This window comes from Panthera pardus, unplaced genomic scaffold (assembly GCF_024362965.1).
Source record: "Panthera pardus isolate Hobbes unplaced genomic scaffold, ASM2436296v1 HiC_scaffold_27, whole genome shotgun sequence".
Taxonomy (NCBI): Eukaryota; Metazoa; Chordata; class Mammalia; order Carnivora; family Felidae; genus Panthera; species Panthera pardus.
The window spans coordinates 93,760,912-93,786,234 of NW_026526843.1; the positions used below are offsets into that span (position 1 = coordinate 93,760,912).

The 25,323-nt window shown below is 37.5% G+C and overlaps 1 protein-coding gene across 1 annotated transcript in view; it reads right to left on the reverse strand.

Annotated features, from left to right (window-relative positions):
- The window catches only part of CFAP47 (cilia and flagella associated protein 47), a 546,469-nt gene that overhangs the window by 395,767 nt on the left and 125,379 nt on the right, over positions 1 to 25,323 (reverse strand). The window contains exons 24-25 of the mRNA XM_053891727.1: positions 20,058 to 20,217; positions 9,761 to 9,956 (exon numbers count right to left, since the gene is read on the reverse strand). Of these exons, the coding sequence (XP_053747702.1) occupies positions 9,761 to 9,956; positions 20,058 to 20,217 (356 nt within the window). The remainder of the gene's footprint in view (positions 1 to 9,760; positions 9,957 to 20,057; positions 20,218 to 25,323) is intronic.

Here is a 25,323-nt window from a genome sequence, read left to right on the forward strand (position 1 = left end):
CTCTTTTTCATTTTATCTACATTCTACATTCCTTGGATTTAATATATTATTCTTATTCTTAAGTTAGTGAATAGTTGAAACTTCTAATCATTTTTTATATACTATCAGCATTTAAGACTACACATTTCGATTCTGGGAGGAAGATGTCAGTATAGGAGGATGCTGGGCTCACCGCATCCTGCTGATCACTTAGATCCACCCACAACTCCCTAAATAACCCAGAAAACCACCAGAAGACTAACAGAACGTAGTCTCCTGAGCCAAGCGCAGACGAGAAGCCCACGGAAGACGGTAGGAAGGGCGGACAGGCGGTGCACGCTCCATGGACTGGCTGGAGGGAGCCGGGGCGGGCCAAGCAGAGCCCTCGAGTTGGGCTTGCAAAAGCGGAGGGGCCGGACAGAGTGTGTTCTGACAGCAAGTGGGACTTAAAATCTGGAAGGTTATAAGCCAACAACTCTGCTCAGAGAGCAGGAGGGCTGGGGGACAACGGGAGGGAGAGTTGTTGAGCCCCGGACAACAGAGCTCAGCTTGGCAGGGAACAAAGGTGCTCGCCAGCGCCATCTCCCTCGCCAATCCCCCAGCCAAAATCTCAAAGGGAACCGGTTCCTGCCAGGGAACTTGCTTGCACCACGCAAACACCCAAAGCTGTGCTCCTGAGGACCCATCCCTCTGGCGGGTTTGACTCACTCCCGGTGCCACAGGGCCCCTCCCAAAGCGGATCACTGAAGGATAAGTGAGCTGAGCCTGCCCCCTCTGCCCCCCCCCCCCCGCCCCTGTTCACCTTGCCAATCCACCCCTGCTAACACGCTAGAACCCCAGCACCACAAGCCTGGCAGTGTGCAAGTAGCCCAGACAGGCCACGCCACCCCACAGTGAATCCTGCCTATAGGAGAGGGGAAGAGAAGGAACACACCAGTCTGACTGTGGCCCGAGCGGTGGGCTGGGGGCAGACATCAGGACTGACTCCAGCCCCGCCCAGCAACTCCAGTTATACACCACAGCACAGGGGAAGTGCCCTGCAGTTCTGCACCACTCCAGGGACAATCCAAAATGATGAAACAGAAGAATTCCCCTCAGAAAAACGTCCAGAAAATAACAACAGCTAAGGAACTGATCAAAAAGGATTTAAACAATATAAGAGAAAGTGAATTTAGAGTAATAGTGATAAAGTTAATCGCTGGGCTTGAAAACAGTATACAGGACAGCAGAGAATCTATTGCTACAGAGATCAAGGGACTAAGGAACAGCCAAGAGGAGCTAAAAAATGCTATCAGTGAGCTGCAAAATAAAATGGAGACAACCACAGCTTGGAATGAAGAGGCAGAGAATAGGTGAACTGGAAGACAAAATTATGGAAAAAGAGGAAGCTGAGAAAAAGAGAGATAAAAGAATCCAGGAGTATGAGGGGAAAATTAGAGAACTAAGTGATGCATTAAAGATAAATAATCTACGCATAACTGGTATTCCAGAGGAGGAAGAAAGAGGGAAAGGTGCTGAAGGGGTACTTGAAGAAATCATAGCTGAGAACTTCCCTGATCTGGGAAAGGAAAATGGCATTGAAATCCAAGAGGCACAGAGAACTCCCTTCAGACATAACTTGAATCGATCTTCTGCAAAACATATCATAGTGAAACTGGCAAAATACACGGATAAAGAGAGAATTCTGAAAGCAGCTAGGGATAAATGTGCTCTAACATATAAAGGGAGACCAATAAGACTCGTGACTGATCTCTCTACTGAAACATAGCAGGCCAGAAAGGAATGGCATGAAATCATCAACGTGATGAACGGTAAAAAAAAATGCAGCTGAGAATCCTTTATCCAGCAAATCTGTCATTGAGAACAGAAGGAGAGGTAAGGGTCTTCCCAAACAAACAAACTCTGAAGGAATTCATCACCACTAAACCAGCCCTACAAGAGATCCTAAGGGGGATCCTGTGAGACAAAGTACCAGAGACATCGCTACAAGCATGAAACCTACAGACATCATAATGACTCTAAACTCCTATCTTTCTATAATAACACTGAATGTAAATGGACTAAATGCACCAACCAAAAGACATAGGGTATCAGAATGGATAAAAAACCAAGACCAATCTATTTGCTGTCTACAAGAGACTTATTTTAGACCTGAGGACACCTTCAGATTGAAAGTGAGGGGATGGAGAACTATTTATCACGCCACTGGAAGTCAAAAGAGAGCTGGAGTAGCCATACTTATATCAGACAAACTAGACTTTCAATTAAAGGCTGTAACAAGAGATGAAGAAGGGCATTATGTAATAATTACAGGGTCTATCCATCAGGAAGAGCTAACAATTATAAATGTCTATGCGCCGAATACCGGAGCCCCCAAATATATAAAACAATTACTCATAAACATGAGCAACCTTATTGATAAGAATGTGGTCATTGCAGGGGACTTTAACACCCCACTTGCAGAAATGGATAGATCATCTAGACACACGGTAAATAAACAAGGGCCCTGAATGATACATTGGATCAGATGGACTTGACAGATATATTTAGAACTCTGCATCCCAAAGCAACAGAATATATTTTCTTCTCGAGTGCACATGGAACATTCTCCAAGATAGATCACATTCTGGGTCACAAAACAGCCCTTCGTAAGTATACAAGAATTGAGATCATACCATGCATACTTTCAGACCACAATGCTATGAAGCTTGAAATCAACAACAAGAAAAAGTCTGGAAAACCTCCAAAAGCATGGAGGTTAAAGAACACCCTGCTAAAGAATGAATGGGTCAACCAGGCAACTAGAGAAGAAATTAAAAAATATATGGAAACAAATGAAAATGAAAATACAACAATCCAAATGCTTTGGGATGCAGTGAAGGCAGTCCTGAGAGGAAAATACATTGCAATCCAGGCCTATCTCAAGAAACAAGAAAAATCCCAAATGCAAAATCTAACAGAACACCTAAAGGAAATAGAAGCAGAACAGCAAAGACACCCCAACCCCAGCAAAAGAAGAGAAATAATAAAGATCAGAGCAGAAATAAACAATATAGAATCTAAAAAAACTGTAGAGCAGATCAATGAAACCAAGAGTTGGTTTTTTGAAAACATAAACAAAATTGATAAACCTCTAGCCAGGCTTCTCAAAAAGAAAAGGAAGATGACCCAAACAGGTAAAATCATGAATGAAAATGGAATTATTACAACCAATCCCTCAGAGATACAAGCAATTATCAGGGAATACTATGAAAAATTATATGCCAATAAATTGGACAACCTGGAAGAAATGGACAAATTCCTAAACACCCACACCCTTCCAAAACTCAATCAGGAGGAAATAGAAAGCTTGAATAGACCCATAACCAGCGACGAAATTGTATCAGTTACCAAAAATCTCCCAACAAATAAGATTCCAGGACCAGATGGCTTCCCAGGGAAGTTCTACCAGACGTTTAAAGCAGAGATAATACCTATCCTTCTCAAGCTATTCCAAAACATAGAAAGGGAAGGAAAACTCCCAGATTCATTCTATGAAGCCAGTATTACCTTGATTCCTAAACCAGACAGAGACCCAGCAAACAAAGAGAACTACAGGCCAATATCCCTGATGAATATGGATGCAAAAATTCTCAATAAGATACTAGCAAATCGAATTCAACAGCATATAAAAAGAATTATTCACCATGATCAAGCCAGATTCATTCCTGGGATGCAGGGCTGGTTCAACATTCGCAAATCAATCAATGTGATACATCACATAAATAAAAGAAAAGATAAGAACCATATGATCCTCTCAAACGATGCAGAAAAGCATTTGACAAAATTCAGCATCCTTTCTTAATAAAAACCTCGAGAAAGTCGGGATAGAAGGAACATACTTAAACAACACCAAAGCCATTTATGAAAAGCCCACAGCTAACATCATCCTCAACGGGGAGAAACTGAGAGCTTTGTCCCTGAGATCAGGAACACGACAAGGATGTCCACTCTCACCGCTGTTGTTTAACATAGTGTTGTAAGTGCTAGCATCAACAATCAGACAACAAAAGGAAATCAAAGGCATCAAAATTGGCAAAGATGAAGTCAAGCTTTCACTTTTTGCAGATGACATGATTTTATACATGGAAAATCCGATAGACTCCACCAAAAGTCTGCTAGAACTGATACATGAATTCAGCAAAGTTGCAAGATACAAAATCAATGTACAGAAATCAGTTGCATTCTTATACACTAACAATGAAGCAACAGAAAAACAAACAAAGTAACTGATCCCATTCACAATTGCACCAAGAAGCATAAAATACCTAGGAATAAATCTAACCAAAGATGTAAAAGATCTGTATGCTGAAAACTATAGAAAGCTTATGAAGGTAATTGAAGAAGATATAAAGAAATGGAAAAACATTCTGTGCTCATGAGTTGGAAGAATAAATATTGTCAAAATGTCAATACTACCCAAAGCTATCTACACATTTAATGCAATCCCAATCAAAATTGCACCAGCATTCTTCTTGAAACTAGAACAAGCAATCCTAAAATTCATATGGAACCACAAAAGGCCCCGAATAGCCAAAGTAATTTTGAAGAAGAAGAGCAAAGCAGGAGGCATCACAATCCCAGACTTTAGCCTCTACTACAAAGCTGTCATCATCAAGACAGCATGGTATTGGCACAAAAACAGACACATAGACCGATGGAATAGAATAGAAACCCCAGAAATAGACCCACAAACGTATGGCCAACTCATCTGACAAAGCAGGAAAGAACATCCAATGGAAAAAAGACAGTCTCTTTAACAAATGGTGCTGGGAGAACTGGACAGCAACATGCAGAAGGTTGAAACTAGACCACTTTCTCACACCATTCACAAAAATAAACTCAAAATGGATAAAGGACCTGAATGTGAGACAGGAAACCATCAAAACCCTAGAGGAGAAAGCAGGAAAAGACCTCTCTGACATCAGCCGTAGCAATCTCTTACTCGACACATCTCCAAAGGCAATGGAATTAAAAGCAAAAATGAACTACTGGGACCTTATGAAGATAAAAAGCTTCTGCACACCAAAGGAAACAACCAACAAAACGAAAAGGCAACCAACGGAATGGGAAAAGATATTTGCAAATGACATATCAGACAAAGGTCCAGTATCCAAAAGCTATAAAGAGCTCACCAACCTCCACACCCAAAAAACAAATAATCCAGTGAAGAAATGGGCAGAAAACATGAATAGACACTTCTCTAAAGAAGACATCCGGATGGCCCACAGGCACATGAAAAGATGCTCAACATTGCTCCTCATCAGGGAAATACAAATCAAAACCACACTCAGATACCACCTCACACCAGTCAGAGTGGCCAAAATGAACAAATCAGGAGGCGATAGATGCTAGAGAGGATGTGGAGAAACGGGAACCCTCTTGCACTGTTGATGGGAGTGCAAACTGGTGCAGCCACTCTGGAAAACAGTGTGGAGGTTCCTCCAAAAATTAAAAATAAATCTACTCTATGACCCAGCAGTAGCACTGCTAGGAATTTACCCAAGGGATACAGGAGTACTGATGCATAGGGGCACTTGTACCCCAATGTTTATAGCAGCACTCTCAACAATAACCAAATTATGGAAAGAGCCTAAATGTCCATCAACTGATGAATGGATAAAGAAATTGTGGTTTACATACACAATGGAGTACTACGTGGCAATGAGAAAGAATGATATATGGCCCTTTGTAGCAACGTGGATGGAACTGGAGAGTGTGATGCTACGTGAAATAAGCCATACAGAAATAGTACCATATGTGTTCACTCTTATGTGGATCCTGAGAAACTTAAAAGGAACCCATGGGGAGGGGAAGGAAAAAAAAAAAGAGGTTAGAGTGGGAGAGAGCCAAAGCATAAGAGACTCTTAAAAACTGAGAACAACCTGAGGGCTCATGAGGGGTGGGAGGGCAGGGAGGGTGGGGGATGGGTATTGAGGAGGGCACCTTTTGGGATGAGCATTCGGTGTTGTATGGAAACCAATTTGACAATAAATTTCATATGTTAAAAAAAAAAAAGACTACACTCTTCCACCTAAGTACCAATTTTGGTGCATTTCATAAGTTTGTTTATTGCTTAACCTCTGGAATTTAACGTAAGAGATGCAGTTAACTCAACAAAGATGTAGGCCTAACTCTTTTTCTAAAGAAAGCAACAGAAGTGACAAGAGGTGTTTCAAGTTTAGTCTTTAATACTCAAATACTGTTTATATCAGTGAACGTTGTTTTCATGTTTTGATACATAGTATTTTAATTATTATTTGCAGAATTCAATAGGGCATCTTCTTGAGTCTCTATAGAAGTTTTTTTCAATAGTTCCAAATATGTGGCAGATCCTGTTCATATTTTTTAATGATTTTAAAATTATAATTATTACCAGAAAACAGTCTATATGATACCAACTCTTCAAAATGTGCTAAATTTGAACTACAGAATGATACACTATCAGTTTTTGTAAATATCTCCTGTATGAATGAGAAAAATGTATATTCTACAATTGCAGGGTGCAGGATTTTATAATGCTCTTCCTAATACTACTTTTTGTATTTTTCATAATATTAGTATTAAATGAAGGAGGCTTTTAATAAAATATCCTTTTCAAATTTTCTTTATCTATACAAGGGTTTTTGTCCTCTGGACTCATCAATAATTGAGATAGGTGTTGAAACATTCTACAATGATGAAGGACTGGTCAATTTCCCCCTATTATTTTAATTTGGGGTTTTCATATTTTAAGACTACTTTGGTTTTAAGACTACAATTTTAGACTTCTGACGGTTTTCAGGTGAGCTGCATATTTTATAATTATTTAATGGCTTATTTTTAGAGAGAGACAGAGTGCTCATGCATGGGAGAGGGGCAGAAGGACAGAGAGAGAGAGAATCCCAAGTAGGCTCCACGATCAGCGCAGAGCCTGATGCAGACAGAGCTCAGTCCCATGATCCTGGGTTCATGACCTGAGCCAAAATTAAGAGTCAGTCGCTAAACTGACTGAACCACCTACTCTTTTTTATGTTAAAAAGTTTTTTTTATATTACAAATGTTTCACCTCTTTTTTCTCTAAACGTTTGACAGAGAGGGGGAGAGAGAGAGAGAGAGAGAGAGAGAGACAGAGAGAGAGAGAGAGAGAGAGATCATGCATAAGTGAACCAGGGGCAGAGAGAGAGAGAGACAGAGAGAATTGCAAGCAGGCTCCGTGCTGTCAGTGCAGAGCCCAACATGGGGCTCAATCTCACAAACTGTGAGATCATGACCTGAGCCAGAAATCAAGTCAGAACTTAACCAACTGAGCCACCCAGGTGCCTCTGTTTTACCTCTTAAATAAGGTCATCATATGTAAAATCAATACTGCTATCCAGCTTTCTTTTGGTTATGCTACCATACATTTTCCCATGATCTTCGTTTGATAGTTCTCAACTAGGAGTAGTTTTGCATCCCTGGGGACATGTAGCAATGTTTGGAGACAATTCTTTTCTGTCATAACTAGGGAGAGGATGCTATTGGTTAGATACCAGGAAGGCTGTTAACATCCTACTACACACAGAATAGCCTCCAACAAAAAAAAAGAAACATCCTCCCCAAAATGTCAAAGGTTCTGATGTTGAGAAACCCTGCTTTACTTCAGTCTTTCTTGTCCTTATGTTTTACATATACTTCTTTTAATAGGCAGTTGGGCTTTTTTTTATTATTTACTCTAACATTCTCTGTATTTTAACTAGTCAGAATAACTTACTTTAATTGCATTAGTCAACTACATAAAGTTTTTGACATCATTTTTGTTTTAGTTTTCTCTTGCTTTTGTTGGTTTCTATGCTGTCTGTGTAGTTATATACAATTGTAGGTTTAGTGAATGCCCTTAAAATTTTACCTGACATACTTTGTTTTATAATTTCTACAAGTTACATTTGGTTCATTTTCAAGGCTATATGGTATAATTCCATGTTAATTTCTAATTTTTGTAATGCCACCCTTTAAAAATAAATTATTTATATTCTGTGTCTGATAATTCCAATATCTGAATTACTTAAGAGTCTAAATTTCAAAATAGTTGTTTGTGCTGACTCTATGGTATCTTCCCTTCTTGAGAGTTCTGTAATACTTACTCCAGCACTGATGTCCGGTTGGTAGCAACTGTGGCAACTGAAATATGAGCCCAAACTGAGGATGGCTTCATTTAGAGCAGAGGTTCACAAAGTGTGGTCCATGGATCAGCAGTATCAGTATCATTTGGAAATTTATTAGAAATAAAAATTATTACATGCCATTCCAGGCTTCCCAAATCATAAATTCTGGGGATGGAAGGCAATAATCTCTGTTTTAAAATTCTTTCAGGTGATGCTGATATACACCACAGTTTAAGAACCACTGATCTAGAGAAGATTTACTTGCTTCTGCTGACAGGTAGAAGGATTTACTCACATAAACTCTTTTAGCCTCTTTCAGTGTCCCTGGATTAATCAAGGAATTTGAGATTGTTTTCCCACTTTGAGGAAGTTGTCTCAAGTTTGGCTTTGTTTTTAATTTTTTTTAAAGTTTATTTATTTTTGAGAGAGAGACAGAAACAGAGTGGGCGTGGGGAAGAGGCAGAGAGAGAGGGAAACACAGAATCTGAAGCAGGGTCCAGGCTTCAAGCTGCCAGCACAGAGCCCAATGCGGGGCTCAAACTCAAACTGTGAGATCATGACCTGAGCCAAAGTCAGATGCTCAACAAAGTTGTATCAAGTTTTAAGAAAAAGCCTGCATTTGGCAGATTACTACAGCTCACCACTCTTACTCTGGTTTCAGCTTATATGTATTGGTTTGGTCTGTTTTGATTTGAGCCCTTTGGAGACCTCTTATATTCCTCATAAGCCAGTAATGAATGAATGAATGAATGAATGAATGAATGAACACACACACACACAATCTACTTGCTCTGAGTAATTCTGAGATGGCCCCCAAGAGTCCTCTCCCCTAGTGTACATACACAAACCCTGCATTATTCCCACCCCGTGGGTAACAGAATCTGTAAGTATATCACACTGGTGATTAATTTGTGTTATACAGCAATGGTAAAGGGACTTTCCATATGTAACTGACACCTCTAGCCAAATGAATGCAAATAAAGCTAAAAGATTATCATGTGGGGATCATATTTAATTAGGTGAGATCTTAAAAGGTTTGGAGGTCAGAGACTCAGAAGTCAGAGAGATGCTCTAAAGTACCATGATGGGAGGAGGAACCACATGGCTAGGATGTGAGGGTGGTCTCTAAGAGCTGAGAGCGGTCCCAACAGCCAGCAAGAAATTATCTTAGTCCTACAACTGAAAGGATTAATTCTGGAGACCGAGACTCAGATGAGACTGCTGCCATAGCCCGCACCCGGATTTCCACTTACTGAGACCTTCAGCAGTAAATACACCTTAACTAACCCAGAGGACTCTTGACCCAAAGAAACTTAAAAGGTAACAAATTCATGTTTTAAGGCACTAAGTTTGTGGTAATTTGTTACATAGCCATAGAAAACGTGCTTCACATACCATGAAGAGACACATATGAAAAATTTTTACAAGAAAATCAAATGACTAATTGTGAGGTAATGAAGTGGGCTTCTTAAAATTTTTAATTTAACTGAACTGTTAAATATTTTAACGGTTCGTTCCAACAACAGAAACAAGTCAGACATTGCTCATGACTCATACAACACAGACACAAACAAAAAAGCACATAAACAAACTGTGGTAAATTCACATTAAGCATTTACCTGAAATAGTTTTGAGGTAAAATGTTGACATTCATCTTAGTTGTTACGTCCAGAGGAACAGGAGCGAAAAATATGAATGGAGGGTCAAACGATAACTTGGGTGATTTTACCTCTCCAACCAAACATAACTTTCGATAGCAAATTGGATTATCATTTAGATGAATGGGAATATCGGCTGTGTATTTTGTAGGATGACCTAATGAAAAATAATTATTTTAAAGGATATTAGAATTGTTTACATACACAAAAAACTTTTACACAGTTTAAACCTTACTAAATATATAAATGTACTATGAAGGTACAGCTCCATGGAGAATAGATCACTCAAAAATTGGAATTACCCTGCCAAGGAACTATAAACATGTAATGAGGGGCGCCTAGGTGGCTCAGTCGGTTGAGGGTCCGACATTGGCTCAGGTCATGATCTCATGGTTTGTGAGTTTGAGCCCCGTGTCACGCTCTGTACTGGCAGCTCGAAGCCTGGAGCCTGCTTCGGATTCTGTGTCTCCCTCTCTTTTGCCCCTCCACCACTCACAGTCTGTCTCTCTCTCCGTCTCCCACTCTCTCCCTCTCAATAAAGAAATAAAACATTAAAAAATATTTTAAAGTGCACTATGTCTAGAAATAGAGCAGGCCTCGTTAAAGCAGATATTATTATTGGAAAATACATAAACCTAGAGCAAACAGTGCAGTAAGACTTATTTTTTTGGATTGGTTTCTATTCCTTTACAGGAGCTGCCTATCCCCTTAGTATATGCAGTACGAAGATGAGGTCAGACAGTTGCCATAAGGATCTCAGGGGACTCGTATTGAGAAATGGGTGTGCTGAGAAGAGAGGAATGTTGTTCCTCCCAGATTTTTAAGTTTATGGAAAGGTACCAGGGTTGACTGGCCAATTTCACCTCATAGGAAAAGAAAGGCAATTCCCATGTACCAACTCACCATGAGGAAAGGCAGTTTGTGTTGGAGAAAAGGGCTCAGCATCTGGGGCTGCAGGCTAGTCCCACACAACGGTCCCATCCCAGCAAGCTGCCAGTGCCCTTTTAGACCCAGATGCCCCAACACAGTGTCTTGTAGAGAGAAAGATGTGATTTGGTGAGTATGAACTCAAGGTAATATCTTAGAATGAGAAAACAGGATCAGGGCCATCAAGAGTATCACAAAAGCAGATGATGAGTGCTCTGGGCGATGCATGTTCAAAAGTGACATTGTGAACTATACACAAAAGCAATAGAATCACTGAACTGATCAGACTCACTAGATCTCTCTGTACCGGGTGCCTTTACTTGGTCAAATAAGTCTTTTCTTGTTCATATAGTCTGGGATCCTTGGAAAATGAGAGGTGACTGGAAAGGGAAGTGAATTAGTGACTTCTTACTGACAGATGAGCACAGGAAAGACTATGTGAAAACAGGACAGACTATATACATACCTTCAGTTGAGAAAATAAATTATAATAGAATTTATATATCTAAAACACTGTAAATCTATAGAGAGATGATGGTTTCATTTCATGAATCTGATATTGTTAAAATTATTTTGGGGAGAAAGAAAATCAAGTCCATTACTTCCAAAATTAGGCAAGGTTTTAAGACTTATGGAACTGTGAATGCCAAATGGGGTGTTTGGAGATTATTTCTGGGTTTCACACCTGTTAAATGTTTTGGGGTCATGGAGAATGGGGGTTCCCTGTATAACCTAAGACTACTAGGGATTCAATAACATTTTTCTAAGCTCAGCTGGGCCTTCTCGTTCATCTCAGATTTAAGTTATATAAATGTGTTATAGGCATGTTTAATTTTTTAAGAGTTAGGTTGAAATCCTAAGAAGGCAATGCATAGATTTGACTGCTGAGGCTTAGCCCCATATCGAAGGAAAAGTCAAATGGAAATGTATCTTATTTCCTTCTAGATTGTCTATTCCATTTTATCTGGATAAAAATGTTGATAGACATAAAAGAGAAGCTCTATACAGAAATACAGATGGTGGCTTTAGCTGGACTGGCTCTCCTGCTACTTCTTTCAGAACGAGTTATAGAAACTGAGAGGAAATATGCAGAACTACATAATGAAATACAATTACTTCTACAGAATAAACTTCAGAATGGGGAGAATATGTAATGTTTTCTATCATATTTTCAGAGTTCTAAACAGAGATAATAAAAGATGAAACATTTTTGAAACCTACTAATCACAGTACCCTATGTACTGTTTCTCGCACACAAAGCTAGAGTAATTATAAAATGCCATGCTGAAAAAATAAAAAAAAATAAAATGCCATGCTAATAGATGCATCAGGACACTGAATTAAGGCAACATAGTGCTAATAGAATATTACTGAGAGAACACACAGCTGAATGAATTCTAAAAAGCTTAAAAGTTAGAACACATCCTTATCCTGCCTTTTCTGTTGATAACAGAGGTAGTTGCTGGTATTTTATTTAGATTGCCACATTTGTTTAGATGTGTAAAGCAGTCATGTCCCAAGGGTTCTGCTGCAAGTGATTTACTGAGTGCATGCTCTCAGGAGGAGCTTGTAGGCAAAGGGGGAAGCGAAATGGAGGAGAGCCTGAAGCTATGAAAAGTTGTAGGTTTATAATGCAGACTGAAATCGATCCCATAGGCAGCTATGGGATGTGAATTCACCAGAAAGGTTGTCCCACCTGCGGGAAAGTTAGCTGGGCCAACTAAGGTAGTGGTAGTGGTGACAATTACCCTCATAGGCATCTCTGCACATAGTATCTTCCTTCAGCCAATGGCAACCTTCTAGAGGAGGGGACAGACACAACCTATTAGGAGCCAATATCCACAACTGAGAGATGGGTGGGAAAACCCAGTAATGGGAATCTGGAAGGGCTCAAACAGCATCTATCAGAGACTGCATCTTAATGTTGCTTCAGAAGAAAGAATAATTAAGAAGAATAACAGGTAAGTTATTATAACACCCTTTTAAACAGAAATGGCATTTGGTGTGCTTATTTCATTGTGGCATATAAACTATAAAGGTACTGAAGCAGATGCTTTAAATTAAAGACAAATACCAGTATAGACTTCCTCAAAAAATAGGGGGGAGGGGAGGGAAATCTTCGTAGTTGCCTTTTCAAGCATCTTCCGTCTGTTCTTTTGCTTCAGTTTGCATAAAGAAGCTAGTAGTCAATACTTTCACTTCCTAAAGCTCATTACCAGAAAAATTCTATATTTTTATGCAGCAGGGATTCTCATGTGGAGAATTTTCTAACTTATGTGCTCAATGGGTTGCGAAACATTGAGGCTATTTAAATGAGAACTGAGAACAATCTTATCTAAGGAAAGTAAGGGTCTAACCACACAAATTAGATTCAAGAACAATGGTTTGGATTCAGAAGGGACTGGAGATTTGCTTAGAGATCAGTATGGGTCACCTACTCTACCATAGCCCCAGCCTCCATCCCTGTGCCAGTCCAAGAAAGAGATGAGAGGGAACGAAAAGTAAAAAACACCCACTTAAACTCTTGAAAGCCTTGAGAATATAAGGCAGCCCTGCTTGGTGGCCAGCATAACAAGTCTAGCCAAAGTGGAGATAAAGTATATCTACCCCACTTCAGGTGATATTGATGGCAAAGGATGCAACTACAAGGCAAAGAAAACAAATGGGACATAAAGGCCCTGACCATGGCTTGGGATAAGAGGCTTACACCACAGTCAGATTACAAGATAAGAAAATGACAGAAGAAAAGCATAATCAATTACCAATGCCTGCTAGAAGAAAATGGCAGTTGCTAAGGATAGCTCAAAGAATAAGGCCAAGATCACACCGGGTATAACTGAAAATATCCTAAGTCAATAATGAATGATCCATATACACACACAAAAAGGCTGTCAACAGAAACTGTCCCTAAGAAAATTCAAGCATTGTACATACATATGCGTATATATAAGCATATATGTAAATTGTGGAGTTGAAAAATATAATGACTGAAATGAAAAATTCACTCTAGGGCACCTGGGTGGCTCAGTCGGTTGAGCGTTTGACTTTGGCTCAGGTCACTATCTCACAGTTTGTGAGTTTGAGCCCCAGCATGGGCTCACTGCTGTCAGTGCAGAGCCTGGAGCCTGCTTTGGATTCTGTGTCTCCCTCTTCCTCACTCATGCTGCCTCTCTCTGTCTCTCAAAAATACAGAAAACAAATAGCAAAAGGCAAATGTAAATCTTTGTCTTACTTCATCGCTAATTAATCAGTAAGTGTAAAATGACTCAACACACCCATGAGAAGGCTGAGATATGCAAAATAAATTTTTAAAAATGATCCAAATCCATGCCATCTATAAGAGACACTCTTTGGATTCAGAAACACAATTCAACTGAAAGTAACAGGATGGAGAAATTCTATATATGCAAATAGTAACTTAAAGACAGCTGCAGTGGCTATGCTAATATCAGACAAAATAACTATTAAAAATCAATACTGGAGACAAAGAAGGACATTATATAATGATAACAGGACAATCCACGAAGAAGATAAAACAATTATAAACATAAATACACCTAACAGAGCCACAAAGTACACAAGGAAAAAAAAACAGTAAAACTGAAACAAGAAATAACAGATATTTCAGTAATAACCCTTTGAGAATTTAATATTCTACTCTCAATTGGGGATAAGACAAATAGGTAGAAGATCACTAAAGAAATAAAATATTTTGGTCTATAAACAAAATAGATCTAAAAGACATCTATGGAACATTCTACCCAACAAGAACAGAATATATACACTTCTCAAGTGCACGTGAGGGAGCATGGCTGGCTTAGTTGGTAGAGCATGTGACTCTTGATGTCAGGGTTTTAAGTTTGAGCCCCATGTTGGGTATAGAGATTACTTAAAATTAAAAAAATCTTAAAAAAAAAAAAAGAAATCAAGTGCATGTTGAACATTCTTGAAGGTAAATCATATTTTAGGGTATAAGGTAAGCCTTTACATTGACTGAATCCAGGGGCACTTGTGTGGCTCAGACAGTTAAGCGTATGACTCTTGATTTTGGATGAGGTCATGATCTCATGGTTCATGAGTTTGAGCCCCGTGTTGGGCTCTGCACTAACAGTGCAGAGTCTGCTTCGGATTCTCTCTCTCCCTTTCTCTCTGCCCCTTCCCCACTCGTGTTCTCTGGGTCTTACCCTCTCCCAAAATAAATAAACAAACTTAAAAAAATAAAAAAATAAATTTATAGCATTAAAAAATAATCAAAAAAGGGGCGCCTGGGTGGCTTAGTCGGTTGAGCTTCCGACTTCAGCTCAGGTCATTATCTCACGGTCTGTGAGTTTGAGCCCCACGTTGGGCTCTGTGCTGACAGCTCGGAGCCTGGAGCCTGCTTCAGATTCTGTGTCTCCCTCTCTCTTTGACCCTCCCCCATTCATGTTCTGTCTCTCTCTGTCTCAAAAATAAATATTAAAAAAAATTTAAAAAATAATCAAAATAAAATGACTGCATCCATAAACAGTATGTTTTATGACAACAATGGAATAAAATTAGAAATCAATAACAACGTGAAATTTTGGAAATTCTCAAATATGTGAAAATTCTACAACACATTCCCAAATAACTAAGTGTCAAAGAAGAAATAGCAAAGGAAATTTTACAAAGTAATTTGGGATGAATTAAAATAAAAACAAAACATACCAAAACTTATGGGATGTACCAGAAGCAAGGCTCAGAGTAAAATTTAGAGCCATAAATTGCTTATCTTAAAAAAGAAGATATAAGTACTTAACTTTGCAACATAAGAAACAAGGTAAAAAAGAGCAAATTACAACCAAACCAAAAAGAGAGGAAATAATAAATATTAGAACAGAAATTAGTTGAATAGAGTATAGGAAAATATTAAGAAAATCAATAAAATCAAGAGTTGGTCTTTGAAAAGCGTATCAAATTTGAAAAACCTTTGGCAAGAATGACGAAGAAAAAAAGAAGATTCAAATTACAAAAGTCCCAAATAAGACAGGGAAAATCACTATTCACTTTACAGAAACTCAATAAAAAAATATAAAAGAACACAATGTAAAGTTGTATATAAACAAATTAGATAATGTAGATAAAATGGACAAATTCCTAGAAACACAAAAAGTACTTAAACTGATACAATAAGAAATATAAAATGTGAATTGACTTATTGAAAGGGATTATAACAGGGAGAAACAGCATGTCTGACTCCACACTGATTCTATTTTCCTTGCTGCTGTGACCTATAGCTTAGAAACTTCTGCTGAGCCCTGCATGTAGCCATGTTACAGCTAAGATTTGCAAAAACTGCTTTTTACCCAAATCTATCTCACCTAAGGAGATGAGGAAGCACATACAGAAATGACTACGCTATGCCTAAGATTTATAGGAATGACATGGCCAGATAGATTCCTGTATGCAAAGATCAACTGTCCAAGGACATACATTATCTCCTCAGATGTCTACAGAAGTCAGTTACCTTTTGACTCCAACCCTTCCCACTTCCTCCTTTTGCTAACATAAAAGAAACTCCAATTTCACGCTGAGGGAGATGGCTTCAGGACAACAGTCTGCCATCTCTTTGGTTTGCTGGCTTTCCAAACAAAGTGCTTTCCTTTCCCTAATGTCTTGCCTCTCCACTTACTGGCCTATTGTGCAGTGAGGAGAATGAACTTGGACTCAGTTACAGAAGTAAAGTAGCAATCAAAAAACTTCTCACAAAGAACAGGCAAAATCCAAATGGATTCACTGGTGAAATCTAAACATTTCATGAAGAATTAATACATATCTATATAAAATATCTTTACATAGATTTATGTGTGTGTGTGTATGTATGTATGTATGTGTGTGTGTATGTGTGTGTATGTATGTGTGTGTGTATATATGTGTGTGTGTGTATGTGTATGTGTGTATATGTGTGTGTGTGTGTGTGTGTGTGTGTGTATACACACACAATTCAATGGGGAAACAATATTCTTTTCAATAAATGGTGCTGGGACAAGCAGATAGGCCCATGCAAAAGAATGAGGATGGAGCCCTACCTTATAGCATATTAAAAAGTAACTCAAGATAAGCCATTGTCCTAAATGTAAGAGATAAAATTATATGACTTTAAGAGAGAACATAAGAATAAATCACCATGACCTCGGGTTATGTGATGTTTTCATAGATAAGACACTGAAAAGCTAAACTAAAAAAAGAGAAATTGGATAAAATACTCTTCATCAAAACTAAAAGCTATTTTGCGTTAGCTGTCATCATCAGAAAGTGAAAAGAGAAATCTCAGAATGAAATAAAATGCTTTATACTTATAAAATAATTTTATCCAGAATACATAAAGAACAATGTAAACTCAAAAAGACAACCAAATTTTAAAATCAACAAAGGATTTGAACAGACATTTCTCCAAAGATGATATACAAACTGACAATAAGTACATGTAAAGATACACAACATCAGTAGTCATCCGGGAAATGCAAATAATAACTACAATGACATATTATTTCACAGTCACTAGGATAACTATAATAAAAAAGATCACAAAAGAGTTAGCAAGGATGTAGAGAAAATAGAACCCCCATTCATTGCTGGTAACATTTTAAACTGTTACAGTTGCTTTGTAAAACAGTTTGGCAGTTTCTTAAAATGTTAAACATCAAATTATCCTAAGACCCAACAATTCCACTCTAAGATATATAACCAAATAAATGAAAACATGTGTCCTCACAGAACGCTACAGGAATGTTCCTAGCTGTTTTATTCACAGGAGTCAAAAAAGTACAAATGATCCAAATATCCACCAGATGAATGTCTATGAACAAACATGTGATATATCCATACAATTATTGGTAACAGAAGGGAATTAAGTACTAATTGATGCTATAATCTGGACTAACCTTGAAATTATTATGCAAAGTGAAAGAAGCCAATCACAAGAGGACACATTATAGGAGTCTACTTATATGAAATATCCACAGTAAACATATTCCTAGAGACAACCAATACAGGTCAGCAGTGGCTGAGTGGAGGGAGAGATGGGGAGTGACCACTAATGGGTACAGGGTTTCCTTTGCAAGCAATGAATATGTTCTAAAACTAGGCTGTTTTGATGGCTACCCATCTATGACGATCCTAAAAACCACTACACTGTACATTTTTTAAAAATATATTTTATGGTGTAAGAATCACACTTTAACAAATTTGTAATTAAGAAAACCATACTTTCAAAAATAATCACATCTGAATGTGAATTTTACCTCTATGGTATCTGATTTAAAATATAAGAATGTAAGGCAAAATAAAAGGCATCTTTTTCTTCAAGATTCCAGTAGTTTCCCCATTTTAATGAATAGTAAAAACAACTGAGAAAACCAGAAAATAAATGCACACTTGATTTGGAAAGAACTACTAAGGAAAAGTCATGAAAGCTGTATTCCGTGCCATGTGAGCCAAGAAAGATAAAAATTGTCCGTACCAGAAGAAAATAAATGAGGGTGACCAAAAAATCAAGCATAAGCTACCCTGGTTCCAACTTAAAAGGCCCCTATAACTCAATTCCAACTCCCCAAAGATCCCATTCTCCATCCAGCTGTTTGATCTTGAAGAACCCTGTACTCTCATCCAACCTGTTGGCTTTGATCTGCTACAGTCTTGCCTCCTGCTACCTCAATACCTTAGAGACGGAGAAGACTACAGCCCACTGATCCAAGCAGTGGGTGGAATGGAATGATGTTTACAAAAAAAAAACCTAACTGAAAATAAAATTCCAAAATATTTCAACAAAGTCTTGAGTAGAAATAAATTCATATATAATTTTGTCTGTGGGAAAGTTCATTGATACTATTCCATCTTAGAACTGACAGGAAAAAATATGTCCACATAGGTGTTCCCAAAGGTCTAAAGATGACATATAGAAGGGAAATAGATGTATAGCATATAAGACAAAAATTGGATCAATACATAAAATTTATGAAAAATGATAAGAAATATAACATAAAGGAAATATAAAATGAAACTGCTTGAAAATGAAAAATATATTATAACAGAAAATATGAATAAGTCAAATTCCCCTCCTAAAAATTACATTTCAGTCTTGCTCAAGAAAAGAAGCAAAATCCTTTGTTTTACAATACTGGTCTTAAATTTAAAAAGACACAGACTGAAAATAAAATGATATATCAACCAAAGAAAGACAAAATGGCACTGTAGCACATAAAATGACATTGAAGCAAATAGCATTTAGTAGAAAAAAGAACATTACTTTAAATACATATGCTATTTATAAAAGATATATAAGACGTAATCTTTTAATAACATCCAAATATACAAAGCAAAACTACTGGAATCAAAAAAGTTTTAACAAACTGCCACCATAGTAACAGATTCAGACAGACTATAGTAACAGTTCTAGTGCAGTTGTAATATAAATGTAATGTGATTGTAACGTAGCAACATTGTATTAACAGATTCAGGAGAAGAATAAGGTAGAGGAGGAGATATTGTAAATGAAGAGAAAAATTCATTAGTTACTATGATTTTATATTATAAAACTATTTACTTAGAAAACAATACAGAATAATCTCTGAAAAACTTCCAGATCTAACTAGAGAAGTTCAGTATAGGAGCAAGGTGACAGATAAACTATAAATATATTCTTTTTATATAGTCATAGCTAATTAAAAAGATTAACTTAAAAATCTCATTCATAATAGTGATACCTATAAAATAAACTTTAATTACTAGAAAAACATGCCATTATTTGAAGGGAAAAACTCAATTATATGTCTTTTTCTAGAAACAGGAAGAAAATAATCTATAGTTCATTTGGAAAAGCAAATGTGTAAGAACCACCAAGAATTTTTGTAATAGATTTGTGATAACAGAAAATTTGTCACACCAATTAGAAAAAGGTACAATAAAGCTGTTGTAAAAAAAACATCAGTAAAGAAGTGAACGTAGAGATAAATAGACACAATGGCCAGCTTCCCCAAAGCAGGCAATCCAAGAATGCAAGCTAGACGTGGCCATGCCTTTTCTGACCTAATCTTGGAAATCATATGCCATCACATTCATAATATCTTCTGGGTGATACATCAGTCCTATGTGATGTGGGAGGAGACTATATAAGGCCATGAATACCAAGAGGTGAGAATTATTTGGGGCCATATTTGAGGCTGGTTATGAAAAAATTCTAGTATGAAACTTCTTAAAACTATTTAAAGAACACATAAAAAATAACCTAAACTTTTGTGTACAAGATAAAATTAAATAATATGTGAGAGGTAAATTGAAACATCAATAACAAATATAAGAAAAAAGGACTTACTTGGACAGAAACTTATGGAAACATTAATTTCATTATGTGGTTGCAGAATCCCACTCAGCACACTAATCTTGAATGTGCCATCTTTGAAAAGTTTGCCAGTATTACTAATATCCAAAGTCCATTTCACATCTTGTTTTGAAGTATTATGTAAGACAAGATCCTGTTTATACACACAAAATACATAAATAAAAAGACATTTATAAAAATTATAATATGCAATATAAAATTTAGCTTGTTTTACCATGCCAAGGTGAAGAGGCTGTGTACAAAGTCAAGTGATTAAAAGTGGAATTCACATGGGGTGCCTGGGTGGCTCAGTCAGTTAAGCATCCGACTTCGGCTCAGATCGTGATCTCATGGTTCGTGGTTTCGAGCCCCGCATCGGGCTCTGTGCTGACAGCTCAGAGCCTGGAGCCTGTTTCAGATTCTGTGTCTCCCTCTCTCTCCGCCCCTCCCCCACTCGCACTCTGTCTCCATCTCAAAAATAAATAAACATTAAAAAAAAGTTTTTTAAGGTGGAATTCACAGATAGTTTTAAAAGTGATGTTAGGCAAACAAAGGGGTATGCAAATATGTTCATAGCATATTAACAACTATGAAAAACACACAAAGGATAGAGACCAGGGTAAAATAAAAATGTCAAAAAGCTATGCTAGTTAGCAAGGATGCTGAGTAACAACTTTCATTCATGATTGTGAGACTGTAAAATGGTATAGTCCTTTAGGAAGACAGTTTGGCAGTTTCTTATAATGTTAAGTATACAATACCATATGACCCAGTAATCCCCTTCCTAAGTATTTACTTAAGTGAAAATTCATGCTCACATAAAAATGTACATGTTAATGTTTATAATAGTTTTGTTCATCGCCAAGCAATGGAAGAAAAAAAAAAACAACCAAGATTTCCTTCAAATAATGAATGGATAAACATTCCATACAATGGAATAAAATTTAGTGATAAAATAAATGAAGTATTAATTCACACAAAAATATAAATAAATGTAAAATATATTTTGCTAAGTGAAAGATGCCAGACCCAAATGGCCACATTTTATATAATTAAATTACCTGTCATTCTGGAAATGCAAAATCATTTGGATGAAATAAAAGAACCAGTGGTTGCCAAGTGTTGGTGGAAAGAGGAGTAGTTGACAGCAAAGGGGTTACATTGAGGATTTTTAGTGTAGTAAAACCATTCTGTCATGTATTGAAGTGGTAGGACAATTATTCTACATATTTTTCAAAACCCATAGAACTATATACCACTAAGAGTTAACTTAAATGTAAGTAACTTAAAAACAATCAACCAAGGTACTTGGAACCCCAGGATACATTGTAGATTACAACAAAGTATATTACAAATGTATGAGATAATCTCACTGAAGTTAGTGGAGACTGAGGAGGAATGGCCGAAGCAACTGCAAAACTGTGTTTGGACTGGGAATTATAGAGCTAAAGACAAAAAGTTACTCTTTATTAATAATGTACGCTAGTTGGCAAATATATTAGCAATTCTAGATACAGGTTAAAAATTCTGAAACTTCTTTACTAGTACACTAGTAAAAGTATACACTTTTACCTGTACTTTATACAGGTAAAAAAATACATAAATAAAGTATAAATAAGAGAGCCAGATTTTTCATGGTCAGAGAAAGGAGTTAAAAATAAGCAAGGAAGAAAGATTGGAATAAACCTTGTGGTGCTGGATTAAAGTCAGAGACATCAGTTTGAACCCATGTTTAAATAGATAAATAGATACATGGATGGATGATAGAGATAGAATGATAGATAGACAGGGGTACCTGGGTGGCTAAGTAGGTTGAGCGTGTCACTTTGGCTCAGGTCATGATCTCGCAGTCCATGGGTTCCAGCCCCATGTTGGGCTCTGTGCTGACAGCTCAGAGCCTGGAGCCTGCTTCGGATTCTGTGTGTGTGTCTCTCTCTGCCCCTCCCTCACTCGTGCTCTGTTTCTCTCTCTCAAAATAATAAACATTAAAACACAATTTTAAAAAAAGAATGATGGGGCGCCTGGGTGGCTCAGTTGGTTAAGCGCCCGACTTCAGCTCAGGTCATGATCTCACGGTCCGTGAGTTCGAGCCCCACATCAGGCTCTGTGCTGACAGCTCGGAACCTGGAGCCTAGTTCGGATTCTATGTCTCCCGCTCTCTCTGCCCCTCTCCTGCTCATGCTCTGTCTCTCTCTGTCTCAAAAATAAATAAAAACATTAAAAAAAATTTTTTTAAAAAGAACGATAGCCAAATTATGTATGTGTGTATTCACTAGTATACACACAAATATTTCCTGATTCTATTTGCCAAAGGGGCTTAGAACATGTGACATCCCAGTAGCAGCTAGCACATCTAGTATACAGATCTTGATTTCTAAATACCATTCTTCCATAAATGGTACTGGGGTTTCTTGAAGAAAATGTTGATTCTAGAACTGGAACAAGCAAAATAAAAGACAAGCCTGGACCATTTTATAGTGCCAGAAAGTAAGAGAATGCTTAAAAATCATGATGGAAGTATGTCAAAGGACAAGTCTAAAAGAATTCCTAATGGCCAGAGCTGGAACAATTTTAATAACAAAATAAATAATGTGATAATGTGATATTGGATTATAACTGAAAGTATGAAGTAAATATTTGTGAAGTCACATTGATATATTAATAAAATAAATAAATAAAAGGAGGGAAGGAATAATAATGCTTACAGAAAAATTCTGAATAATATATGTAAATAACCCCCCCAAAAGGTGGAGCTTGACCACCAACCCATTGAGTGTGGGCTGACATTGATGACTCACTTCCGAAATATAGAGTGTGAAAAAAGAAAAACAGTTTGTCCAACTTTTTTCCAAGTCTCCTGACATTTATCACTACCAGTAAGCCATACACAATATCATGTACACCCTTCACATGTGACAAAAGAAGACATTTCAGCTGTTACACTCTTCCCTGAAACCCATAAAAAATAAGAATGCAGTCGAGAAAGGTGTAAAGAATCAGACAAACCAAAATTAAAGAATATTCGGAAAAAATACCAAACCAGTATTCTTTAAAATTGACCAGGTCATAAAAACATAAGCGAGACTGAGAGCCTGCCACAGATCAGAGGAAACTAAATACAATATGGTATCCTGGATTGGACCATGAGACATAAAAGGACATTAGTGAAAAACGGGTAAAACCCTGTGGGAGGCCGGACCCCGGTGCCAGGCTGAGACCTGGTCGAGCAACGGCTCCCTGTTGACTCAGCCAACCCGGTGGTTCCCCCTCCCATTCCCCCACTTGCAAAGGCATACGAAAGCCTTGTCAAGGCTGAGAAATCTAATTCCTGAAGCCTGTGGTCTGTGGGTGTTGGCAGTAATGTTACCCCCCCTTTTCTACCCCGGGTCAAATAGAAACAAACATGGGAACTGTGTTTCGCTAGCAATCTATCAACAAGGTCTTGTTGCGACCCGTTTAGAAAGTTCACAAGGTACACAGAACTAAATGTTTTGGTTGGCAGCGATCATGTGAAACCTGTTTATTCTTAGAATGACTTGATCCATAAGAGTCTTGATATAAAAGATTGGGTACAGCAACAATAAAGCCGTCACTTGGGCCATCAGCCCAGGGGACCCTCCTGTTCCCAAACTGGCTTCTCTTCTCTTTTTTTTTCTTACATTCCCTTACCCTCAGGACCCTGATCTCGGTGTTTGTTGCGCCGGTCGCAACAAAACCCAAATAGAGTCTATTGTCTAACTTATAATTTTGTACTAATGTTAACTTGTTAGTTTTGAAAAATGTTCTATGGTTGTATAAGGTGTTAGCATGACGGGAAGTTGTGTGAAGAGTATACATAAAATCTCTGCACTGTCTTTGTAAAGTTCTGATAAATCTGGGAGCTATATGCATGACATGTGTGCAGACTTGTGCAACAGACTATTACAATAAAACCTTGAGCTAGGTATTTTTCTAACTTTACTCTTCAAAATTTGAAGAGTATGCAATGATCTATGCAATTGCCACCATAACAAAATAACATACTTCCTTTCTTTCTAAAGTATGATTGATTTAAAATATTTAGGATTAAAAAAATAGGCGATTTTATTCCCAATGTCTCTCCGTACTTAAATATCTATTTAGTTCTAAAATTTGCATCTTATAAAGAAAGAAACATCTTTTAAAACAGAAGGTGAGCATGAAATTGTACTAGTCATTTGAATGCCTCATTTTTCTCATTCTGAAATGAAGAAACGGCAGATCTCTAAAATATCCATTTTCCAATCCTAGCCCAAGAATAGAACTGATACAGTCATCTATAAAGAAACATTTAGTATGTGTACCACTGTCATTTTAAAAATAATCTTATCAAAATGATACATGTTAGTAGCTTACACAAATAATTTTAAAATACTTATAAAAACCAGTTGTCCCACTCAACTCCTTCTCATCAACAGCTCTGCTTCCCTGAAACAACCAATTTTAGCTAATTCTGATTTGGATTTTCTCTGATAGTTATAGCCTTATTCTCAATATAATGTTGATATGGCTTACTTGAGGCTTTTTCATTGCTGCCATAACAAATGACCACAGACTTAGTAGTCTAAAGCCATACAAATTTATTAAACTACAGTCTTGTAGGTTAGAAGTTCAACAGGTTTATCGCCGGACTAAGATCAAGGTGAAGGAACCATGATCTTTTCTGGAGGGCTCTAGGGAAGGCTATTTGCTTGCCATTCCCAGTTTGTAGAGAGCAAACACATTCTTTGCCTGGTGGCCTCCTTTTCACCATCTTCACATCTAGCAACATCAGATCTCTCTACCTTTCTTCTGTCATCACGTTTTCTTCTGAGCACAGTCAGGAAAACTTCTCTGGTTTTAACCATTCACATGAGTCAAATGGGACCATCTAGATCATCTAGGATAATCTCCCTTGCTTAGGGTCTTTAATGTCAATCACATTACACATCAGCAAAGTATCTTCTGCAATAGAAGACAGTGTACTCAAAAATTCTAGGGATTGAAATTGGATAACTTTGGGGGCCATTACTCTATCACATGGCTATGTCATGATTTATCAGACCCAGATATTGTCTCTTGAGTGCCCACTAGTGAAGATGAGGATTTAGCTCATAGATACTATCTCCACTCCCCTTTCCACCTCCCAATTGTGGATATTTAAATTATTTTAATTCTTCCATTAGTCACCTGGTAACTTGAAGTAATATATTTATATCTCTAGTTCTTCTGTCAACTTTACACAATTTCCTTTAATTACCCA